Source organism: Mesocricetus auratus, unplaced genomic scaffold, assembly GCF_017639785.1.
Source record: "Mesocricetus auratus isolate SY011 unplaced genomic scaffold, BCM_Maur_2.0 Super-Scaffold_100004, whole genome shotgun sequence".
In the NCBI taxonomy this organism is placed as follows: domain Eukaryota; kingdom Metazoa; phylum Chordata; class Mammalia; order Rodentia; family Cricetidae; genus Mesocricetus; species Mesocricetus auratus.
This window is the reverse complement of record NW_024429189.1, coordinates 89,219,988-89,245,757: the sequence shown is the minus strand read 5'-3', so window position 1 is coordinate 89,245,757 and position 25,770 is coordinate 89,219,988. Positions and strand designations below refer to the sequence as shown.

The window sequence follows — 25,770 nt, the reverse complement described above, 5'->3', positions numbered from 1 at the left end:
AAGGAGCGTAGCCCTGGACAACACAGAAGGAACACGTTTGCTGAGAAACAGTAAACACACGGCAAGTCATAGAACTACTGACCATCACAGTCTTGTCCTAGCCCCTTGACCAAGCTAAGCAGCAAATTTTGCCAGTTTGGTAAAAGAAAACCTACCAAGGATCCCACTTAGAAAGACTACATGGCATTTTCCACCGGTCATCCATAACCAAGATCGGACCCGACATTCCCAAGACCCATCTCCAGTGGAGGGAATATGGAGCAGTGACACCCAGCCCGGAGGGACCTTTCCGCGGCACACCCGAGGGTTCGGAGCGCACGGGACCGGTGAGGCGAAGGGGCGGGGCTGGGAGGAGCGGGGGCGGGGGGCGACGCGCGGCCACGCCCCCTCCGCGCGCCCCCGAGCCGCGGCCTGCGTGTCCGCGCCGACCCCTCCCTCGTGCCTCGCGGGCCGGCGCACGCGCCGCCTGGCGCAGGGGCCGGAGGAGGCCGGGCCTGTCAGACCCCGCGACCGGCCTCCGAGCGGCGCGGGGCGGGCGCAGCGGCTGGAGCTCGGCCTCGATCCCCGGCCCCGGACGCAGCAGCGCGAGCCCGCCGGGGAGGGGATGCGCGGCGGCGGCGGCTGGCCGCGGGTAGCTGAGCGCGGCAGGGTCCTGAGGCGCCCGGGAGCCGGCGCGCGGTCGGGGCGCGGCGATCGGAGCGGGTCTCGTTCTCCTCACGATGGGCAGGGACGCGCGGCGCTGCCCTGAGGAGCCCGAGCGCCGGTGAAGGCGGAGCCGCCGGCTCTCCGCGGCCATGGCCGGCCCCGGCGCGTGGAAGCGCCTCAAATCCTTGCTGAGGAAGGACGACGCGCCGCTCTTCTTAAATGACACCAGCGCCTTCGACTTCTCGGACGAGGTGACCGACGAGGGGCTTTCGCGCTTTAATAAACTTCGAGTCGTGGTGGCCGACGATGACTCGGAAGCCCCGGAAAGGCCTGTGAACGGGGCGCACCCGGCCCTCCAGGCCGACGATGACTCCTTATTGGACCAGGACTTACCTTTGACCAACAGTCAGCTGAGTTTGAAGATGGAGCCCTGTGACAACTGCAGCCGTCGGCGCGAGCTGCTCAAGCAGAGGAAGGTGAAGACCCGGCTGACCATTGCTGCCGTCCTGTACTTGCTGTTCATGGTCGGAGAGCTCGTAGGTGAGTGCCGCCGCCGCCTCGCTTTCCCCTGACTCCGGCCAGCTGGGAGCTACACCCAAGCTGAGGTCGAAACTTTGTTTTCAGGAAGTGTGTTAGGTGTGGAGAGACACCCGCAGGACATGAAAAGGCCGCGGGATTCCAAAGTGCGGTCCCCTGAGCGTCCTCACATAGCTCCAACGGTGTGCGGGCCATTTACTGTAGGGTTTACGGCGCTGTCCTGCTTGTGAGCATGTAACTTCTCTTTTTACAGATGCTCGTCTCCGGACTTGTAAAATGGTTCTAACATTGCTCAGAGTCGGAATTGTCTGCTAGGAAGGGACGTTGCCCAACACCCTTCTGTTTTCACACACAGGGGTTCCGAAAGCCTTAACTCAGGAGTCCACCGTATGGGGAGGATGAGCCGTCCACGGCACTAGACTTGCCTTTCTCTCTACATGGGCTCGTCTGATCCTTTATGCCGTTTCCTTCTGGGCTTATAACCCAGGCCTTTACAGGTTTCAGTCCTGCCAGCTGACTGAAAGTTTATTGCTACAACGAGACTAAGTGAGCTAGAGGGCTCCTCCACACCTTCTAGGGCCTGTTTTCTTTCTCACTTGTAATTATTTCAGATAACAATTTCTCACTTGAAGGTTCTTAGTTTAGACCTTATTTTTTTCTGTCACATGACTTTATAGTCGCCCCTTCATATCCAAGGTGAATTGGTTCCAGGAGTGCCCTCTACAAACCTGAATCTCAGGATGTCTCATCCAAAGACGCCTTATGTAAAGGTCCCTTACATAAAACGAAGCAGTTATTTGCATATAACCTACATACACGTCCTTCTGTACTTTAAATCATTTGGAAATTACTTCGACTACAAAATAAGCGCTGTGTAAGTAGTTGTCATTCTGTATTGTGTAGACAGCAAGTCTGTGCGTGGTGAGTCCTGAGGCGGTTGTGTTCTCTCAGAGGTTTCCCTGCCATTACAGATGGGACCCATGAATGCAGTACTCACACATGGAGAGGACTGACTAGCAACTTCTTAGTGACATTCACAGGGGAGAGGGTCCTCTCATGCTGTCTCTTACAAGGGCAAGACGAGACCTGGCCACCCTGAAGTAAAGTGCGTGGATGAAAGCTGGGTGAAGAAGAACCGTGCTTGTTCCCTGCCCCACGCTGTATCTTTCTTCCTCAGTTCAAACTCACGTAGAATCTTTGTTTTCCCAGGGCTCCCTTTCTCCTGCCCTTATGGCAGTCATAACAAGTTGATCCCCCAATGGTTTTCAAACTTTTATTGACTTCACTGTAATATGAAATACACTGTCAGAAAAAAATACTTCACATGCAAACTTAGGTATATGAGTATAACTATGTGCAGAGCAAACAAATTTTATATGTTATGTTCTAATGTCTTCAGTCATCTCTTAGTCCACTGTACTAGGTTCGTGGCCCACTTCCAGCTTTTTCAAAAATGTTCACTTAATTTTAATTACATGTTTGTGTGGGGAGGATGAGTGTGTGCACATGAGTGAGTGCAGGTGCCTAGAGGCAGAGGCTTCAGATCCCCTGGAGCTGAGGTCAGATCCCCTGGAGCTGAGTTACAGGTGGTTGTGAACTTCCTGATGTGGGTGCGGGGACTGGGCTGTCTCTCCACTCTCTGACCTCAGCTTTTTATCCTGCCTTTCCCCAGATCATCCCTTGGCTAGTGTGTTAGTCAGACCTCTTTTCAAAAGACACCGCTGAAAGCCTGTTTTTGTTTGTTTGTTTGTTTGTTTTTTGACTATCTGGAATAAACCTCTGTCATCTAATTTTCCCACTTTAACTCTTTATATGCCTGTTATTTGTTTAATATTTCTTTGCTGAAATCCAAACTGACTGCCTTGAGCTTCTGTTGAATTTTTAATTATATTTTTAAAATTCTTTGATTTTTTTATATTATTTATAATGCATCATTGTAAACACACATACCCCCTCCCTTTCCCACTGGAAACTTTCTTCCCAACAGGGCTCCCACTTCTGTGTCTTTTGGGAATATGTGACACACTCATTGACTTTAATGGGAGCTGTTTGTGTGAGCATTGGAGAAAAGTTACTTATGAAGCATAGACAACTTATCAGTGAGTACACCACTGAAGAAAGTGACACCCTCTTCCCCAGAAACAATTAGCTGTCAGTCGTCCCTCAGGGAAAGGTGAAACCCTCTCTCTTCCCAGATGAAACATTGACAGGCCCAATCTTGTTGCAGTTCTTATTAAGGAACCAGGTGACAGCAGTTCCATGAGTGCAACAGCTATGTCATACACAGAAGACATCTCTTTGTGCCACGTCTCCCCATCCACCAGCTCTGAACTCCTTTGCGCCCCCTCTTCCACATGTTCCCTGAGCCTCAGAGGAGGTGATACAGATGTTCCATTTAGGGCCGAGCACTCTGAATTGTTAACTCTGTTAGAGAATATAAATGTGTAAACTGTGAAATGCAGAGATGGTAAGCTGTAGTCAGAACATGGTCTTCTGACTTCAGCAGACTAAGTTCTAGGGACTTTCTCAAACTCATGCAACTGAAATGCTCACATTCAGACTTAGTGGTTTTTAAAGCTGATATTGAATATTTGAAGTTAGTCATGTTAATCATAATTCTCTTCCTTAAAATTAATTTATATGTAAAAAATGATATTTAATTGTCCTGACTTCTCATTTCCAGAGTCTCTTACTTGGGAAACATTTTGCAAAAGCCACAATAAGTGCTTCCTTTCCAAAACTGACTTAATGTCTGAATATAGAGTCTTTGTTAATAATACAGAAATGATAGGAACTGCAGTAGTCAGCATGTTATCTAGACGTAGATCTAGTGCAGTGCTGGTTAAAATATGTCCAGAGAACTTAGAAATAAATCATATTATGTAGGAAGTATGAACCAATAAAAAATCGCTTAAAGATTCCAGAAGAGACAGTTTTGAATCTAGGTTTGCCTCTGACTTGCTCAAGACACAGGGTCCGTTCTTTCCTCCCTTCGATTCAACAGATCTTTTGTGAGCACCTACATGTTAGTTTGTGTGCACTGTCCTCCATGCTCTGGCTATCTAATGAAGAGCAAAACTGTTGTTATTATCTTAAGTTCTTGACCTAATATAGAAGACAAACATTAAATAAATAGCCAGGTGATTAAATTATAAATTCAGATATTCTTAAATTCTATGAAGAAAAAGAATAGACATATTACCCAATGGGATATAGTTTTTGCATGGGATAGGAGCATTTAAAACTAACAACAAAAAGGATATTAGGAATCATCCAAGCATGTGCAAAGGTCCCAAAGGTTTCAGTTCTTTTAAGAAACTGACAGAAGACTGGTGTGACTGGAGTATAGTAGTCATAAAGGAAGGAAGCAGGAGGACCAGATAAACAAGTCCTGATAGACCACATTGAATGAGTGCAGTTTTTGTTCTGAGTACAATGGGAAGCCAGTGAAGGAGTTTATGTAGGAGAGTGACTTTTTAAAGATTACTGTGGATGTTCTGTGAAGAAAGGAGGGGGGTGAGTGGCGTTCAGCCACCTGAGACTGAGCAATAACAAGTCTGTGATGCCCTTAGATGGCCAGGGCTGCATGTGCGCTACACTGACACCAGCTAATGAGGGAGGTCAATGCAATATGAAAAATAATATATTTATTTACCGGAGAAAGAACTTACACACAACCTGGAAGATCAGAAGCGTTGCAGGCTTCCAAAAGAGAGTATGTTTATTTTTCCTTAAATATCCCACCTGTGCCCCCTCCCTGTCCCCGCCCTTTTGGGCATAGACAGTATTGTAGGCTCACCCCTACAGGGGTGCAAAATGGGAGCAGACTTAGAGAGATCCTTGCTAGAAACAAACCCGAGTAGATGCAGGAAAATATACCGCAGGAGAGACAGTCTCAGGAAAGGTTAACAGAACTGACTGATCTGGACATGGGGATCGAGGAGAGAGCAGATGAGGAATGATCTTGAGTGTCTCATTCACCAGTTGGATGGAGGGGGAACATCATTAATGAAGTAGAAAGAGGTGCAGAACAAGACTGGGGCATGGACTCTAAAGCTACCTGAACGTGTTCATTTGCATGCTTATGCAGACAAGTAGAAATGTCTGGTGGGCTATTAGATACAAGCCTGTGCTTTAGAAGACAGTCCAGCACAGTAGATGACGTCCCCAGAATAGGCAGAATCACCTGAGAACCCAAGGAAATGAACTACATCAGTCCCCCTCCCTTACCATTGATGTCACTTTCTACAGTTTTGATGACAACTGTCATAGCCAAAGTCATTAAATGGAAAATGAAAGAACTAAATAATCTATCTTTTAAGCTGCTCACTGTTGCAGGTATTAAGGTGGGATCTTGGAGTCCTGCTCCATCTTGCCCTGAATACAAATCATCCCTTTGTCTAATGTGTCCACATGTAACTTTTTATGGTGTATTGTTACAACAGTCCTGTTTTATTATTAGTTTTACTGTGTTAGTTCTTATTGTGCCTAACTAAGAATTTAAACTTTATTTTAGGTTAGTATGTGTATGAAAAATATATGAACAGTATTTGATACTATCCAAGATTCCAGCTGTCCAGTGAAGATCTTTGAATACATGCCTCAGAATAGGGTGAGGAGGACTACTGTATTTCAAAGAGGAAATAGATATCTTCTTAGATGAAAACTAAGATATCCATTGGACTTGGTAACAGAAAATCAGTATATTACAAGTTTTTATTGCACCTAAAAACACATAAATATATACACATTTGACTTTTATATAAAGAACTGGTGTATTTAATTTTTCCCTATCGCAAAGTATCTCTAACTTAGTTAAAGGGATTTGGCTTCCTGGGGGAAGAGATAAATCCACACAGATGGGAAAAACTAAATAAGAGAAAAATAACAAAAAATCTTGGCAACTGGAAAAGAAACAGAATAAACTTACTACATTCAAGAAAGCCCACACTTCAGCTGAGTACCAACCTAGGTTACACTACAGTAGTGGTTCTCAGGCTTTGCTGTACATCACAGTCATGAAAAGAACTCCGTTAAAATTCAAAGTACTGGTCCCCACCTTCAGAAATTCTGATAAGAGAAGCTTGGGATAAGGCCAGAGCATATATGCATTATGCATGTGTGTATTTTGAGACAGTCTTGCTACTGTGTAGCCCTGACTGGCCTGGAACTCACTATGTAAACCAGTCTGGCTTCACACTCACAGAGATGCACCTGCCTTTACTTCCTGAGTGCTATTAAAACTGTGTTCCACTATGCCTGGCCAGCACTTGTGTTTTTGTTGGAACCCAGGGACTGCTAATGCTACCCCCATAGGACCCTCATATGAGACTACTGCACTAGAGCATCCTAAGCATGCCAGACTGGGCCATGCCAAGTGCCTCAATATATTTACAAGGAAGGCTAAAATAAGGAAAGCTAGTGAAAAACCTGTTTTTAGAACCAGTTATAATCATATAATTAGTATACTCAGAGATAAGGTCATGTATCTAGAAAAGAACAGGTTGTTCTACAAAAGAAATTCAGGGTAAAAAAAAAACCCTGCTGAACAATAAAAGCCTAAAAGAAACTTGAATACAAGCAATAAAACAAAAACTCATAGAAAATTTAGAAAAGGAGAGACAGCCATAGTGGTGCATGTTATATATCCTCAATGCTTGGGGGCAGAGGCAGGCAGATCTCTGAGTTCAAGATCACCTTAATCTACATAGTGTGTTCCAGACCAGCCATAGCTACATACTAAGACCCTATCTAGGGAAATAAAATAAAAGAAAATGAGTTATTATTCTACTCTCCCAGAATAGAATAAAATTAACAATATGAGAAAAAAGAAGTATGTATGTTAATGTACATACATACACACAACACTTGTGTGATTGTCCCCCACTTACCCATGTGGATATATTCCAAGATTCCTAATGGATACCTGAAATCACAGATTTCAAACCCTAATACATATTTTCTTATGTTGCCATAACTGAACACCACAGACTAAGTTATTTATAAAGCAAAAAAGTTTATTCAGCTTGTGTTTCTGAAGACTAGGAAATTCAAGACCTAGAGGCCACATTTGTTGAGATCCTTTTCAGTCTTAAAGCAGTATTGAGGGGGTCACATAATAAGAAAGATGTTCCTCATTCAGATTTCTTCTTCCTGTAAAGTCACAGTCCTGTTGAATTGAAGCCTTTCCCATGAGTCCTCATTTAATATTATCTCCCAATGATCCATTCCAATCTCTTAATACCTCATAATAAAGATGAAACATCAATATGAGTTGTGGTGGAGACATTCAAGCTCTAACACACACACACCATACTAATCCTATGCCATTGATTACGATGTATTTTCTAAATATCATTTTCTGTTCCTCTCTTCAGAGGTTGTTATCTGTATTCAAAAATATAAACTAAAGCTAATTTTTACCCTTTGTTGAACCAGTATGCACTTTAAAGAATTCTTCAATGTCATTTCAGTTCAACCCTTCTTGAATAAAAGAAAATATTTTTCCTGCTTTGTTGTGGTATTCAGATAATGTAATCATTACCTCACTATATTCATAAAACTAGTAAGTTGAGCAAAACTTGTCATCCCTCTTTTGTTTTTACTGCCAAATAAGTGGTTAACTTTATGAAATAATCAACACTGCCAGAAATTTGTGCAGTGGACCCTCCATACCCACAAGTTGCATATCTGCAGGTACCATATCCATAGTTTCAGCTACTCATGGATGGAAAATATTTGAAAAAAATAATGTGTCTGTATAGAATATGTACAGGCTTGTCTTCTTACACTATTTCCCTAAATAGTACAGTATAATGATTACATTGTATTAGATGGTATTGGTAACCTAGAAATAACATAAACTATGTGTAGGTTTATATGTAAGGCTGTATGCAAGTATACCACTTTATATAAGATACTTGAACAGGAATAGATTTTGATACCCAAAGGGGTTTCTGGAACCATTGCCATATAAATTGAAAGATATGACATATATACTATTTGCATGAAATTTCAGAATACTTTGATTTAGCTGTATCAGGATAGAAATTTATCTCACATTGTATTTTGCAGAATGTTGTACATTTCAGGCTTGGTTGTTTACATTTTTTAGTTAATCTTCCTTCCCTTTCTCTCAGGTGGATACATCGCAAATAGCTTAGCAATTATGACAGATGCGCTTCATATGCTAACGGACCTTAGTGCCATCATACTCACTTTGCTTGCTTTGTGGCTGTCCTCAAAGTCACCAACCAGAAGATTCACCTTTGGATTTCATCGCCTAGGTAGGTAAAATAAGTTTCTTTTGGCTTATAATACTGTAATATAAAGCTATAATGAACTATGACCCTGATTAGCTGAAATCTTTAAGGTGTTAATAGAGATGAACACAACAAGGGAAAATAAGTAATGAGACTTACCCACAAAGCTGTCTTCCATGGAGCATCCCACTCAGGCTTCCCTGAGTAGTACAGAACTGTGTGGTTACAGTGCTCATGTCCTCCCTGTTTCTAAAGATGCCATCATAAGTAGGGGTAGTTCCAGTTTATTGAACCTAGCAAAACACTCTGGGTCACTCGCTAATAAACATTTGCTGCTTCTTTGTACTTCAAGAATTTCAACTGAAGCCATATCTTAAGCATTTTCATCATATGTACAAAATATAGTATGTGACTGACATTACATTATATCAATGTAATTCTTCAAATACATTCATAATATTTAATTTAGTAGTGTTTAAATCTATACGATTACCTACATAACTCTGGTTCTTACTGTTGCTGTGGTTTTAAACTAGTTCCTTACTCTGAAAATTGAACTATTCTGTGAAGGGCCATGTCAATAGATATTTGCATAGAACCCCCAAATTAAGAACTTTCTGGTTTGAAGAACTCAGCACTTAATAATGCACATTAAAGAATGGAGATAAAAATAACGTTCTTTGACTTTTTGAATAAAAAACTATTGGCTATTGCATTGAGATTCTACATAAGGAAACAGAAAATAGGATTGTAGTTATTAGAAATTAGCACTCTACCCAAGAACCAAATAAAACATTGTCTGACAGTAGTAAATATAAACATGTTTTAATGTAGTTGGCTTGATTTTATTTTTTGTTTACTCTTTACTCTATGGGGGGCCTGCTACCCAGCTCCCAGATAATCACACGGAGAATTATTCTTTCCTATGAATGCCCAACCTTGGCTTATTTCTTTTTTTTATATTGTAATAATTCATTTTTTATGCAATTATTTGTTTAAATTAGAAACAATCTTGTTTTATATATCAATCCTAGTTCCCTCTCCCTCCCCACCTCCCCTAACCCCAACTGACTCCCTATCTCATCCTCTTTCTGCTCCCCAGGAAAGGTGAGGCCTTCCATGGGGCATCTTCAAAGTCTGTCACATCATTTGGGGCAAGGCCTAGGCCCTACCCCATGTGGCTAGGCTGAGAGAGTATCCCTCTATGTGGAATGGGCTCCCAAAGTCCATTGTACACTAGGGATAAATACTGTTCCACTACTGGAGGCCCCATAAACTGCCCAGGCCTCCTAACTGACACCCACATTCAGGGGGTCTGGGTGGGTCCTATGATGGTTTCCCAACTATCAGTCTGGGGTCCATGAGTTCCCCCTTGTTCAAGTCAGCTATTTCTGTGGGTTTCTCTAGCCCCTTTGCTCATCACTCCACTCCTCCCTCTCTGTAACTGGATTCCAGGAGTTCGGCTCAGTGTTTAGCTGTGGGTTTCTGCTTCTGCTTCCATCAGCTGCTGGATGAAGACTCTAGCATGGATATAAGGTAGCCATCAATCTCATTATAGGGGAAAGGCATTTAAGGTAGCCTCTCCACTATTGCTTAGGTTCCTAGTTGGGGTCATCCTTGTGGATCTCTGAACATTTTCCTAGCACCAGATTTCTCTTTAGACCTATAATGGCTCCCTCTATTACAGTACCTCTTTTCTTGTTCTCCTGTAATCCCCCCACCCCCAACGACTCAATCTTCTTGCTCCCTCATGTCCATTTTGCCCCTCCTCTTCTCCCTTTCTCTTTCTCTTAATTCCCTCTCCCTTCCCCCCATGCTCTGACTTTGCTCAGGAGATCTTGTCCCTTTCTCCTTCTCTAGGGAACCATGTATGTCTCTCTTAGGGTCCTCCTTACTACCTAGCTTCTCTGGTGATGTGGATTATAAGCTGGTAATCCTTTTCTCTGTGTCTAAAATCCATATATGAGTGAGTACATACCTTGTTTGTCCTTTTGTGACTGAGTTACCTCACTCAGGATGGTTTCTTCTAGTTCTATCTATTTGTCCACAAATTTCAAGATTCCATTGTTTTGTTGTTTTCGTTATTTTGTTTTGTTTTGTTTTGTTTTTAACAATTGTGTAAACGTCCCACATTTTCTTTATCTATTCTTCAGTTGAGGGGCATCTAGGTTTCTACCAGGTTCTGCTTATTACAAATAATGCTGCTATAAACATAGTGGAACAGATGTCCTTATTGTATGAATGTGCATCTTTGGGGTATATGCCTAAGAGTGGAATTGCTGGGTCTTAAGGTAGACTGATTTCCATTTTCCTGAGGAACTTCCAAACTGATTTCCAAAGAGGCTGTACAAGTTTGCACTCCCACCAGCAGTGGAGGAGTGTTCCCCTTTCTCCACATCCTCTCCAGAATAAACTGTCATTGATGTTTTTGATTTTACCCATTCTGACAGGGGCAAGATGGTATCTCAGAGTTGTTTTGATTTGCATTTCCCTGATAGCTAAGGATGTTGAGCACTTTCTTAAGTGTCTTTCAGCCATTATAGACTCCTCTATTGAGAATTCTCTATTTAGTTCTGTAGCCCACTTTTTAATTGCATCCTTTGGTGTTTTGGAGACTTGCTTCTTGAGTTCTTTGTAAATTTTGGAGATCAACCCTCTGTCAGATGTGGGGATAGTGAATATCTTTTCCCATTCTGTGGGTTGCCTTTTTATCTTGCTGACTGTGTCCTTTGCCTTACAGAAGCTTCTCAGTTTCAGGAGATCCAATTTATTAATTGTTGACCTCACTGTCTGTGCTACTGGTGATATATTCAGGAAGCAGTCTCCTGTACCAATTCACTCAAGGGTACTTCCCACTTTCTCTTCTAAGAGGTTCAGTGTGGCTGGATTTATGTTGAGGTCTTTGATTCATTTGTACTTAAGTTTTATGCATGGCAATAGATATCAGCAGTCTTCTACACACCAGCATCCAGTTATGCCAGCACCATTTGTTGAAGATGCTTTCTTTTTTCCATTGTATAATTCTAGCTTCTTTGTCAAAAATAAGGTGTTCGTAGGTGTGTGGGTTAATATCAACGTTTTTAATTTGATTCCATTGGTCTACCTGTCTATTTTTGTGCCAATACCAAGCTGTTTTTCTGGCTATAGTACTATAATAGAGCTTGAAGACAGGGATGGTGATGCCTCCGGAAGTCCCTTCATTGTACAGGAGGGTTGTTTTGCCTATCCTGGGTCTTTTGTTTTTCCATATATAGTTGAGTATTATTCTTTCAAGGTCTGTGAAGAATTGTGCTGGTATTTTGATGGGGATTGCATTGACTCCGTAGATTGCTTTTGGCAAGATTGCCATTTTTACTATGTTGATCCTAGCTATCCAAGAGCATGGGAGATTTTTCCATTTTCTGGTATCTTCTTTAGTTTCTTTCTTTAAAGACTTAAAGTTCTTGCTATACAGGTCTTTCACTTGCTTGGTTAGCGTTATCCCAAGGTATTTTATGTTGTTTGTGGCTATTGTAAAGAATGATGTTTCTCTGATTTCTTTGTCAGTCCATTTGTCATTTGTATATAGTAGGGCTACTGATTTTTTTGTTTTAGTTAATCTTGTATTCTGCCACTTTGCTGAAGGTGTTAATCAGCTGTAGGAGTTCCCTGGTAGAGTTTTTCGGGTCACTCATGTAAATTATATCATCTGCAAATAGTGAAAGTTTGACTTCTTCCTCTCCAATTTGTATCCCCTTGATGTCCTTTTGTTGTCTTATTGCTCTAACTAGAACTTCAGGTACAATATTGAAGAGGTATGGAGAGGGTTGACAGTCTTGTCTTGTTCCTGATTTTAGAGGAATCATGTTGAGTTTCTCTTCATTTAGTTTGATGTTGGCTGTTGGTTTACTGTATTTTGCTTTTATTATTTTCAGGTATGTTCCTGTTATCCCAGATCTCTCCAAGATCTTTATCATGAAGAGATGTTGGGTTTTGTCAAAGGCTTTTTCAGGTTCTAATGAGATGATCATGTGGTTTTTCTTTTTCAGTTTGTTTATATGGTGATTAATTGTTAAGATTTTCTTAGGTTGACCCATCCCTCCATCCCTGGGATGAAGCCTACTTGATCATGGTGGAGATTTCCCTGATGTGTTCTTAGATTCGATTTGCCAGTATTTTATTGAGTATTTTTTCATCAATATTCATGAGGAAGATTGGGCTGTAGTTCTCTTTCTTAGTTGTGTCTTTGTGTGACTTGGCTTCCAAGGTAATTGTAGCCTCGTAAGAAGAGTTTGGCAATGAACCATCTGCTTCTATTGTGTAGAACAATTTAAGGAGTATTGGTGTTAGCTCTTCTTTGAATTTCTGGTAGAATTCTGCACTGAAACCATGTGGCCATGGGATTTTTTTTTGGTTCGGAGACTTTTCATAGTTGCTTCTATTTCATTTGGGATTACAGGTCTGTTTAAATTGCTTATCTGTTCTTGATTTAATTTTGGTAAATGATATGTATCCAGAAAATCGTCCATTTCCTTTAGATTTTTGAATTTTTGTGGAGTACTTGTTTTCACAGTATGACCTGAAGATTCTCTTATGTCCCCCCTTTTCGTTTCTGATTTTGTTAATTTGCATGTTCTCTCTCTGCCTTTTAGTTTGCATAAAGGTTTGTCTATCCTGTTGATTTTTTCAAAGAACCAACTCTTTATTACATTGATTCTTTGTATTGTTTTCTTTGTTTCTACTTTATTGAGTTCGGCCCTCAATTTGATTATTTCCTGGCATCTACTTCTCCGTGGTGAGTTTGCTTTCAGTTGTGCTGTTAATTTTCTAGTGTGACTTTTCTCCAGTTTCTTCATGTGGGCACTTAGTGCTATGAACTTTCCTCTTAGTACTGTTTTCAAAGTGTCCCATAAGTTTGGGTATGTTGTGTCTTCATTCTAGGAAGTCTTTAATTTCTTTACATTGTTCAATTTCCAAGAGTTTGTAGGGTTTCTGCAATTTGTGTTGTTGTTGAATTCTAACTTTAAAGCATGGTGGTCTGATACCAATACAGGGGATTATTCCAATTTTTTTGTATCTGTTAAGGTTTGCTATGTTGCCCAGTATGTGGTCGATTTTAAAGACGGTTCCATGTGGCACTGAGAAGAAAGAATATATTCTTTTGTGTTTTGATTGAATGTTTTATAGATGTCTGTTAAACCCAACTGGGTCATAACTTCTGCTATTTCTTTTGTTTCTTTGTTAAGTTTTTGTCTGGTGGTCCTATCTAGTGGTGAGAGTGGGGTGTTGACGTCTCCCACTATAAGTGTGTGAGGTTTTATGTGTGCTTCGGGTTTTAGTAATGTTTTTTACAAACGTGCATGCCTTTCTATTTGGAGCATAGATGTTCAGAATTGAGACTTCATGCTGGTGGATTTTTCCTGTGATGAATCTAAAATGACCTTCTTCATCTCTTTTGATTGATTTTAGTTTGAAGTCTAATTTGCTAGATATTAGGATAGCTGCACCAACTTGTTTCTTGGGTCCATTTGATTGGAAATTTTTTTCCCAATCCTTTACTCTGAGGTAACATCTGTCTTTGAGGTTGAAGTGTGTTTCTCCTTTGCAGCAGAAGGATGGATTCAGTCTTCATATCCATTCTGTTAGCCTGTGTCTTTTTATAGGTGAGTTAAGACCATTAATATTGAGGGAAATTGAAAACTATTGTTAATTTTTGTTTGTTTTGGATTTGTTGCTGGTGGTGGTATTGTGTGTGGATTTACCCTACTTTTTCTTTTGGCTTTTGGTAAAGTTGGATTATCTATTGCCTATATTTTTGTGAGTGTAGTTAACTTCCTTAGGTTGAGTTTTCCTTCCAGTACTTTCTGTAGGGCTGGATTAGTGGATGTGTATTGTTTAAATCTGATTTTGTCATGGAATATTTTTTCCATCTATAGCTTTGCTGGGTATAGTAGTCTGGGCTGGCATCCGTGGTCTTTTAGTGTTTGTAGACTAGCTATCCAGGACCTTCTGGCTTTCAGAGTTTCCATGAAGAAGTCAGGTGTAATTCTGATAGGTTTGCCTTTATATGTTACTTGCCCTTTTTCCTTTGCTACTCTTAATATTCTTTCTTCATTCTGTATGTTTGGTGTTTTGATTGTTATGTGGTGAGGGTACTTTTTTGTGGTCCACTCTATTTGGTGTTCTATAAGCTTCTTGTACTTTCATTGGCATGCCTTTCTTTAGATTGGGAAAGTTTTCTTCTATGAATATTTTGTTGAATATTTTTTCTGCATCTTTGAGGTGGGTTTCTTCACCTTCTATACCATTTATTCTTAAGTTTAGTCTTTTCACAGTGTCCCATATTTCCTGGATATTTTGTGTTATGAATTTGTTGGACTTAAGATTTTCTTTGGTCAATGAATCTACTTCTCCTAGTGTATCTTCAACACCTCAGTTTCTTTGTTCCATCTCTTGTATTCTGTTGGTTATGCTTGCATCTGTACTTCCTGATGGCTTACCCAGCTTTTCTAATTCCAGCACTGTCTCAGCTTGCACTGTTTGAATTGTTTCTTGCAATTTTTGCAATTTTTGGTTTGTCTTTTCCTCCATTTCTTGAATGTTTTGTTTGTTTTTTTCTTCCATTTCTCTAAAGGATTTCTCAGTTCCTCTTTTAGGGTCTCTATCATCTTCATGAAGTTTTTTTTAAGACTGTTCTCTTTTGCTTCATCTGTGTTCAGGTCTTGCTGGTGTAGTGTCCCTAGACTCTGGTGGCCTCATATTGGTTTTTCAGTTGTTGAATGAATTCTTATATTGTTGTCCTCCCATCCCTTTTTCCAGTGGGTGCAGGTGGGGGTCTCTTCCTCTCCTGGTGGGTGGGAGTTCAAGATTCCCTACCGTTTGAGTGCAAGCAGGTCCAATACTCTGATGGGTCTCATGATGGGTGTAAGTGCAATGGCAGGCATCTCCCACATAGAGTTATTGTGGGCAGTAAGTGTATTCCTCTTTGGGAAGCACTCAGGAAATGCCTAGCACTTAAAGGAATCATCATTCTTCATTTAATCAACTTCACTTCTTCTCTGAAAAACAGTTATAATGAATTCAAGGCTTCTGTGTAGCAGGTATGCAGGTAAGCATAAAGGCCAGTATAACTCTTTGAAATATCCAGTCTTGAAAATGGTTTCCTAATTTTTATCATAATTTGTTGAGAATCCTCATTCTGAGATAAAACAGAATTTGTGCTTGTTAGTAGATAAGAACTGCTGAGGGCCAAGCAAATGAGCTTGAGAGCTAGTCACCCTCTTCTCTTAGAGCTGTCACTGCAGTCTCTTGAGAGCTAGTCTCCCTCTTCTCTTAGAGCTGTCACCACAGTCTCTTAAATTGCTACAGTTTTTCTTTTCTTTCATGTAAAGCTGTGGATGGCATGAACTCATTCTGGGTTTTCTTTGTTTACAGTGAGCTACATCAGTAGTTTATGTGCAGAAAGGGAGATCGGACCACAGCCTTGTGTGTTGTTTTTAAATGTCTGAATTTATTTTATGTGGGCATGTCTCTTTACTCTGAGAGCTAATAAAACTTGGGATTTAAGAATTTTGAGGGGCTAGAGAGATGGCTAAGTGGTTAAGAGCACTGGCTGCTCTTCCAGAGAACCCAAGCACCCACATGACAGCTCACAGCTGTCTGTAACTCCAGTCACAGGATCCCTTGTCCTCTTCTAGGCACCACGCATGCCCATGGTACACAGACATTCATACAAGCAAAACACCCATACAAAGTAATAAAATACAATTTTCTTTTATTACATTTGTTATTGAGAATTTTTTCATTTCTTTCTATGACAAATTACTCTTTACTTCCTTACCTCTTTTTTAAAATTCTTTTCCTTACCCATTTTTCTTATAGGTTATTTATTTTGTTGTTGTGTTGTTAAGACCATATCTCCTATATTCCAGGCTTGCTTCAAACTCGGTATAACTGAGGGTGATGACTGTGAATTTCTGATCTGTTTGACCTTACCTCATGAGTGATGGGATTACAAATGTACTACCAGACTTGAATTAAGCTAGATATCACCCAAGGCTTTATGCATGCTGAGCTACATCACAAGCCTGTCGTTATACTTTTAAGTGTACTTACTTTGTTAGAAAAGTAGTCTGTGGTCATGTTTCCATTTCTTTCTTTATCACTTTTACCTTGTGAATAGCCTGTAAATATACATAATTTGAGACTTGAATAGAGGATGGGGATGAATTAGTTAAGGATGTAGATCATTCAGTCTGTAAAATACTTAAGAAAAATGTTGTATAACAAAAATAACACTGATTTTACCTCCTCAGAGGAAAGAAAATATAAGTAAAAAACTAAACACTGTTTAGTTGGTATGAAGTGTAGTAACTGTGCTAAAGATACATGTGTTTTCCATCTTCCCTTCTAGAGGTTTTGTCAGCTATGATCAGTGTGATGTTGGTGTATGTACTTATGGGATTCCTCTTATATGAAGCTGTGCAGAGAACGATCCATATGAACTATGAAATAAATGGTGATATCATGCTCATCACTGCAGCTGTTGGAGTTGCAGTTAATGTAATGTAAGCACAATATTTTTTTCATATGCTATAAGCTAAAAGACTGTTGCACATTCATGTATTCAGACTATAAAATATTTTCATACTTAAAAATATGGTACATCAGTTTTACTTGTAAGTATAATTAAATGGAGCATTATAAATTCATTAATTTGCCCACAGCTTTAACACTAAGGAAGTTAAGTAGAACCAAGTATGTTGTTTAATATTTAATAATCTTGTGTTAGCTACATTTTAAGAGTTTTTTTACGTTTAGTGTGTGTGTGTGTGTGTGTGTGTGTGTGTGTGTGTGTGTGTGTGTACATGCTATTATGCACGCATGGAGGTCAGAGGACAACTTACGGGAGTCATTTCTCTCCTTTGACCATGTGGGTTCCAGGACTCACACTCAGGCTGTGAGACCTTAGGCAGTGAGTACCTTTACCTGCTGAGCACCTCACCAGTCTGTTAGCTAGTTGTTAAATTTGTTTTTCCTTCTCAAAACTACTGAAATAGGTTATATACTTAACCATTTAGAGCAGAAGTTAGCAGACATTCTTTAAAGAATAGATGAAGGTTATGGGTGGAGCTTAGTAACAGAGCACTTCGTAGCATGCATAAAGCCCTGGCTTGATTCCCATACTTCTAAAACAACAAAAGACTAGATAGTGAGTCTTTGAGAGTTATACAGTTTCATGTGAAATAATGGATTTCTGACGTTAACAAAAACAGCCATATTCATTGTGTGAACAAATATGTATGCCTGTGTTCTAAAAACTTCATCTTTAAAAAATAGCCAAATCCGGTCTAGTGGCTGTAGTTTACAGATCACTGTCTAATGGCTTCTATTCAAAGTCAGAATAAAAACTAGAGGTTTTTAAAATAAAATGAAACCCTATGTAGCCCTCCTTCTTGCCTCTTATCACTTCTTACTTCCTGTATTTTAGCCACATTGTCATCCTTGTTCAAGTGCATGAGCGTGTTTTCATTATAAGCCTTTGCCTACTGTTCTTCCTAGAATACGCCTCCGCCATCTGCTCTTGACTTCTGTGAGTCTCTGCTCAAATGGAGTCTGAGAGAGCTCTTCTATGCCCATCCCACCCACCTTCCCCATTCTATTCTTCTACAAAACTGTATACATCTCTAAAGCATTTCACATTAACTGGCTGTGTGACAATGAGTATTTGCTTACACTTCTGATGACCCATCAAAACAATATTTGCTGTGTAACAGTTGCTTTCATCCTTATTAAATGACTGATCTGTATTGCTCCATTACTGTCTACTGAGCAGTAATAAATATTTCATCAGTAATTTTAGAGAAATAATATGTTCTCTTTCATTTTAACAGAATGGGATTTCTGTTGAACCAGTCCGGTCACCACCATTCCCACTCCCATTCCCACTCCCTGCCTTCAAATTCTCCCACCATGGTATCTAGTGGACACAGCCATGGGCAGGACAGCTTGGCAGTGAGAGCTGCATTTGTACATGCCCTGGGTGATTTGGTACAGAGTGTTGGTGTGCTTATAGCTGCATACATCATACGATTCAAGGTAAAATAGTTTACTTCCTACTTCAAAAGTATTTAATGGTTATTTAAAAAGCTAGTTGTCTTTTATCAATGTACTGGACACTAATGCCTTTCTATTAATTTTAATTGGCCATAAGTATAGTTACTTATTATCAGTAAGCACAATGATGTCTGTCACCTTACTAGCTGATTTACCTGTAGCTGGCTTTGATAGCACCTTCACTATAAAACTCAGTGTTCAACCTTGTCACCAAACCACTGCACGATAGGCTGTATGCTGAGGTTCTCATCTTTGCAGCAACTCTAAATTTTAATTCAGCCCTCTTCAATGATTATTTTAGTCCAGATGACGGATAGAATTCTTTCCAACCTCTTTTACTTCTGAGTAAAGGATTGAGAGAAGACACAGAGAGAGTAGACATAATGACCAAATTCCCAGAAAAGACACATCTTAAGAGTGAGGATGTTCCTCAATTACAATATCCAAGTTTTAAAAGTATTTTCCAATGCTGTTAAAGAAAGAAAAAGAGCAAGGGATGTGCGCCATGCTTACTTATAGTGTGTTATAATGTCAGTCTCTGTTGAGTCACACAACTTTCATCTGTTTGCCTTTTAGCCAGAGTACAAGATTGCTGACCCTATCTGTACATATGTATTTTCATTACTTGTGGCTTTCACAACATTTCGCATCATATGGGACACTGTAGTGATAATACTGGAAGGTAAGCGCTCTTTAATGCCCCAATGTGGGTTTAGCCCTCCCTAGTGGAGACCAAGTCAGGATTGTTCTGGACAGAAGCCATGACTTGCCTTCTACTGATATGCTTTTGTACATAGCAGACAAGAATCAGTGCCATCCCTGGGTTGTGCACTTGACATTTACAAACAAGAAAATGCTTGACAGTCAGTGTCATGCCACTAATAAACTGTGAAGCTAGGATAATAGTACAGCTTTTGGTTCTGATTCTTCATGCATTTATACCTTCTAGTTTATTTAATTCCTTCATCTCATTTAATGTGTACTTTGTTATGTTTTTGACATCCTTGTTTTCCTGAAAGCATTTCTAAGCATGAAGACAGAAGTTCTCAGCAATAACTTACCTTTATCAAATGTTTCTAAGCTGGGCATAGTGGCATGTGCCTATAATTCCAGCATTCAGGACTCAGAGGCAAATGGGTCTCTGTGAGTTCAGCATCAACCTGATCTAGATAGGGGGAAGTCCAGGCCAGCCAGGGCAATATAGTGAAACCATGTTGAAAAAAAATTTTTCTTGCCTAACTTATTAATGTTACATGTTCTAATTTCATTGCCACTCCATTTTAGTTAGAATTGACATTTTTAAAGCATTTATTGATCTCTTGTATATTTCCTATATTTTATAGGGATGTCTATAATTTATCTTAAAATATAAACATAGTTTAACAAATCCATTGGAACTGAATTTAGCAAAACCATTTGTTTTCTTTAAATGTAATCTAAAACTTTTCCTGCCAAAGTAAACTTACAAGGTATATGTTTCAAACTAATAGGTGTACCAAGCCACTTGAATGTAGATTATATCAAAGAGTCATTGATGAAAATAGAAGATGTATATTCTGTGGAAGATTTGAATATCTGGTCTCTCACTTCGGGAAAATCCACTGCCATAGTTCACATGCAGCTAAGTATGTTGCTAATGGGGTTCACAGGTGTCTGTTTTTGGAGCCGACATCTAAGCTTATTATATGTATGAAGACACTTCTGACAAAAAAAAAGACTTAAGGGAGGGTGAGATTCTTCAGAAGATAATTGCAGGTCCAAAGGATAACAAAGGCTGGTAGAGCACTTGCCATACCATGCATGAGGCCCTATGTTCAATTCCCAGATCTCCAAAGAAATAAATAACATTTAATTTTTTGTACTTTGAGAAAGATAATTGCAAATTGGTATCTGCCTGATTACATACTTTTGCTGTGCCGTCTTTTATATAATAAAAAGGCAGAGTCTTGTTTAAATCATTTCCGAGACTGATGGCTTTTAAAAATCAAAATAATATTTGCTTTTGGCTCTTTCTTAAGGAGTAGAAGGTCCTTAAACAAGAGGCTTGTATCCAGAATTCTCTCTACTGAGCCTGTAAAGACTGATGTCATGAGAAGCCATTCTGGGCTTACACACTGTCTTCTACAGAAGAAGGACCTAGAAGGGATAGTCAGACTGATGCACATACAGTCATAGTGTACTATTGTTTCTTCTCTGTGTCTCCTTTACTAATATATAGCAGTGTACAATAGATAATGTGATGTTTTTTTTGCTATTGCAGTTCCTGGAAGTTCATCTAAATGGGAAGAAGTGCAGTCCAAAGCTAAGCATTTATTACTGAATACATTTGGCATGTATAAATGCACTATTCAACTCCAGAGTTACAGACAAGAGATGAACAGAACTTGTGCAAATTGTCAGAGTTCCAGTACCTGATTCTATGTACTTGGGGTCTACAGCCTTATTTATCCAGCAGTCACAGACCTGAGAGCAATAAACGCAAACCTAACGGAGTCCTGACAACTGTGTCCCTGTCAAGCACGATCTCTCACAGTCACTCGGGTCTGACTGATAGCTGCCTGATTTTCATATGAAGTTTCCAAAGTACTGTTTACAGAGTGAGCTGTAACTCTGCAGATACCTCATAGAAGACAATCCAAGACCATACTTCACTAATTTGACAAAATACACAAGACATACAGGAAGACTCAGAATTCAGTATTTGCATCTAAAACTACTTTTTACAGTCCTTTTATATGAAGTCAGTGCTAGCAAACTCAGTGTTGAATTATTTGGGATTTTTGCCTCTGTATAATCTTGGCATCTAGTTTCTGGAATTGTGTTCTCTTTTTATAAAAATTAGCCCCCAACAGATTTCAGAAAGTAATAATATCCAGAAAATGGAATAAGCATGTGTTCCTAAGTGTTTCAGAACTGTTTTATTTCATAAATAACTCTTAATATTATTATTAGAGTCATACTTTATAAGCAAATTTTCCAGATACTACTGGTTTTGAATGTCAGTGTTTTGATTATTTGTAATCTTATCAGAAATATTCGCATAATGTGGTCACTGTCATTAAGTTATTTAGGAAATTTTTAATATCGCTCTGAATGGCAGAGATTAGATTTAACCTCAAATCACCTTACCATATGATGATCTAAAACAGAGGAGCAAGCAGTGGTGTGTGAAGTTTGGATTTCTGTCTTCCCTGAAAGTCACCTTTGTGCTTTATGTAGAACTGTCTTAAGACAGGAAGAGACGACAAAGCTTCAACAGTTATCCACTGTCCTTTAAAGAACTGCCAACACTTGTTAGTACCAGTTTCCTTGGTGCCCTGTTCTTGTGTGTAATCTGTATGCCTCTTTCAGGTTCCTAGAGAGGTACCTGAGTTTATTAATACCTACCATGCAGAGTACCCTGTTACTCCAGAGAGAATTTCTGTTTTATGATATGGGTTATGGGGTTCTCCATGCATGACAGAAATCCTCAAAGTACGATCTTGAAGTTTCACAATAATGCCATAGCAGAAAGATACAGAGGGTTGGGTGGAAAAAGTACTTTGAGAAAACAAGAGGTGAAGGGTTTTGTTTTGTTTTTTTAACTATGTGCACAAAAGAATTGAAGTGAGGATGGCCATTAAAGTTATATCTAGGGAAGTGGCATAAATATTTCCAAGCTAAAGGAATATAATTGGCAGAAGTTTGTTAAAGAGACGGTCATGAATATTCATATCTGAATATTCAACAGTTATTTTGAGATTATCTCTTTTCTTTTTTTCTTTTTTTTTTTTAATTTATTTATGTATCTTTTTTATCACTGCTCTGTCTGCATGGCCAGAAGAGGGCATCAGATCTCATTACAGATGGTTGTGAGCCACCATGTGGTTGCTGGGAATTGAACTCAGGACCTCTGGAAGAGCAGCCAGTACTCTTAACCTCTGAGCCATCTCTCCAGCCCCAAGATTATCTCTTTTCAGCATAGACACTTTATATGACTCTTGGCTCCTCAGTGAATCAGAGTGGAGTAACAATGTCCCAAGCAAGTTGTAAATTAAAATCCTAGAAACCCAATGATGTGTAAATGGAGAGTGGGAAATAGGTGTTACCTTCATACTGCAGACTTTCCCTATGTGGAAAGCTAAAATAAGAAAATCTAGATTACCCCTAAGGGAATTGATAGTATCAAAGAAACAACTGATGTATTTATTGAGTTCAAAGTTTGCTTTGAAAAAAAAAGAAAGTTTACTTTGTTGAATTGTATTGTGAGTACATTTAAGATTATAAATGTTTGGATTTCAAAACTTTTAGAATGCAAACTAAATAAGACAATGATAACCATATGAATAGGTGACAGGCATTTAAGTGGCTGCCTGGGCAGTTGTGGCCTTTAGGTATCTAGGAAAGAAGGGAAACTGTACATTTTATACTTATTATTTTCCCATGTCAGTTAAGTTTATTTCTTGTAAGCATTCTTTATCACAATGTGGGCATATCTAGATTTTTGGTTCTTAAGTTTTTTTGATAAAACAGCATAAAAATCAATTTGAATATTGAAAAGGGTTGTTTTTATGAAACACTGAAAAACGTTTGCAAATCTTAACTATCATATTCTGCTTAAAGCAGATGTACCCAAAATTTCTGTGCTTTACTTTTGCAGCAAGAGCTAGACTTTGTACTTTGCTGGTCCAGAAGATAGAGAGCAGAGAGATTTAGAACCCAGAGCTATTGTGATTCTGGCACACAGCTGTGTGCTTTCCACACTTACAAGTCTCTATGTGATCAGAGATTTCCACAGCTCCCATCAGCATTGTTTGCCAGATCTCTAAATTTCTTAGGTTCCTGTGTTTCTTTTCAGTTTGGGGTAAGGGCCTTATTTCTTCTCTCTGAAGTATTTCTTGATTATAAGACTCTCGGTGGCCTGTCTTCAGCCCAGATGGCCCACCTGTCAGTATTTGTCTTTAGGCAATCCTTCCCAGAGTGGACATAGTCAAGATCAGATAGATGCACAGCTTCTCTCTCATTTTTCAGAGAGAACTTTGAGGCAGTGCTTAGAAAGATCTTTCCAGGCAAGAAAGGTCTTTAAAACCTCAAATCATCCCCTGCCCAGATTTCTGCACACTGTACTTAGTAGAGCATATGAGACAGAAATAGACTGAGTGGCCACTGTGAAGGGCTTTGGGTTTCTCAAAAGCCAGTCAGCACTCTTGGAGACTTTGATCCTGCAGCATTTGGCTTTCTGTGTTTGTGATCATTGGTTCACCCACCATAAGATGCTCCTACTGAATCTAAACCCCTTTAAAGTACACTTGTAGGTGTTTTTTATGGCTGACTACCTTGTATGGACTAAGATGAAAGTTATAGAATGTGTCCCTATATACAAGATCAGTTCATCCAGTCTTAGTTATAAATGAACAGTGACATCTCACTAGATACTGGGCTTAGGGGAAACAAGTCTTACCTCCAGGTGGTTGGCCTGACATCTCAGTAGCGAGAGCACCATTTGCAAACTAACTCCAATACCAGGTCTGTCAGATGGATCCTGCAGGCCAGGGTTTCAAATTTAGTTTTACAATTAAATATATTGTTTGTGATGTTAGTGGGAGCATACAAACTGGAAAGAAGAAATTGTGGGAAATCTTCAGTATTATATGTCTCCATTTAGGCAAGCGAGTCATTGAGTTCTTGGTTACAAAAGGTTTGTTAGGAACCAACAGTTATTTTCTGATTTTTGTTAAAATTGGTAAGTGTGTTTGGAGACTTTGACAGCTAAATCCATGACAGTGTCAATTTAAATAGTGCCATCAAGAATCTTCTGAAATAAATGCAGCACAAAGTTGAAATGTGCCAGTGTGTCCCTTTTCTACCTAGAAGATACCTTGTATTTGGAAAGTGTCTGCCTCTCTAAATAAATATATGATTAAATAAGCCATATCGCGGTTTAAGAAATTGTATATACTTTCCTCTACTCCCCTCCAAAAAACCAAGTATTTTGCATATGATTGATTTTAGAAAGATTTTGAAGCTGGGGTTTATCTGTGTAACGAAGATCAGATTCTTTGTATATGTATTGTATTTGTCATTTTCAAATGAAATTTCCTAGATGATTATTAAATAAAGTGTTGTTTTGCCTTGTGGTTTATTAAAAAAGAAATGTACAATGCCCTAAATTTTTTCTATTTTCATTGATTAGTTAATGGTAGAAGGTCTTGAAACATACCAATCTAGCTTTGTAGTCTCAAACTGCAATGTCCTAAGTATTTAAGAAATAAGCCTTTTTTAAAAATTGCCTAGATAAGATGAGATATTAAAAGAACCATTTTCTCTGGGTGTCAATCACTTGTAATGCTCCTCCATTAACAGAAACCTACAAAAGGCACAGAAGCTACATGAAATTAAGTCTGATAAGGAATATAGAGAAACCCTGAGCAGAGTCGCCTAGCCACTCCAGTGTTCTGGGCTGGCTAGCGACAAACCCTCCCTGGCCAGGTCTTGCCTGCAGCCATTTTTGTTGGACTCAAGAGTTAAAAGTGGGTTTGGCATCTCTAAGTGTTTTTAACCAGCGCAGTATTTCATGATGTGAAGGTTGTGCGAACTCTTAAGTTCCTGTGACCATCACGTGCCTAGGAAAATGTGTCCTTCTGTAGCTCCGCAGTCATGACTGCTCTCATGCTCCAGTGGCAAAGCTGAGTAACGGTGATAAACACTAAGCTTTTACTGTGGGAACTTTGCAGGAAAAGTTTGCCATGTCCTATTGTACATTGCTTTACTTTTGCAAGGCTGAAACAGCAGACATGATTCGAGACTCCCACTTGGAAGTTTATGCATCTAGTGAAACTGAAGAATCTTTCACCACCGGGTCTTCCCTTGCCTCTTTTTCCTTTATTCCCTTCTGGGTGTGGGGCAGAAATATCGTAAATAGCACGATTTCCCATCTTGGTACTCTCTCCAAATCTCCATCAGAGCAGTCTACACAGCTCATGCTCGCCACTGCTGTGGAAGTGTGCTTTCAACTAAAAGATTACACTTTTAAATTCTCAGTTGTTTTAACAAAAACTAAGTAAAATGTAGTATGACTACAAATAATGGGAAATCTAAAGCCTTGTGACTATAACCCACATGCATCATATCATTTAAGATCATAAGATTTAGAAATCTACAAAAGATATAATCTTTTGAGCAGCATCCTGGTTTAACAGACTTCCTGTGACATTTACAGAAAATTACAAACTGCAAATTTGGGGCCATGGAT

General features: G+C 39.5%; 1 protein-coding gene across 1 annotated transcript; it reads left to right on the top strand.

Annotated features, from left to right (window-relative positions):
- The first annotated feature begins 488 nt into the window (after positions 1-488).
- Positions 489-24,688, top strand: Slc30a4 (solute carrier family 30 member 4). Its single transcript, XM_005068542.4, has 7 exons — positions 489-1,185; positions 8,322-8,468; positions 16,837-16,990; positions 18,317-18,521; positions 19,116-19,221; positions 20,030-20,164; positions 20,800-24,688. Exons 1-7 carry the CDS (start codon positions 795-797, stop codon positions 20,952-20,954), a joined length of 1,293 nt encoding a protein of 430 aa, XP_005068599.1. The 5' UTR covers positions 489-794; the 3' UTR covers positions 20,955-24,688.
- Positions 24,689-25,770: the final 1,082 nt, after the last annotated feature.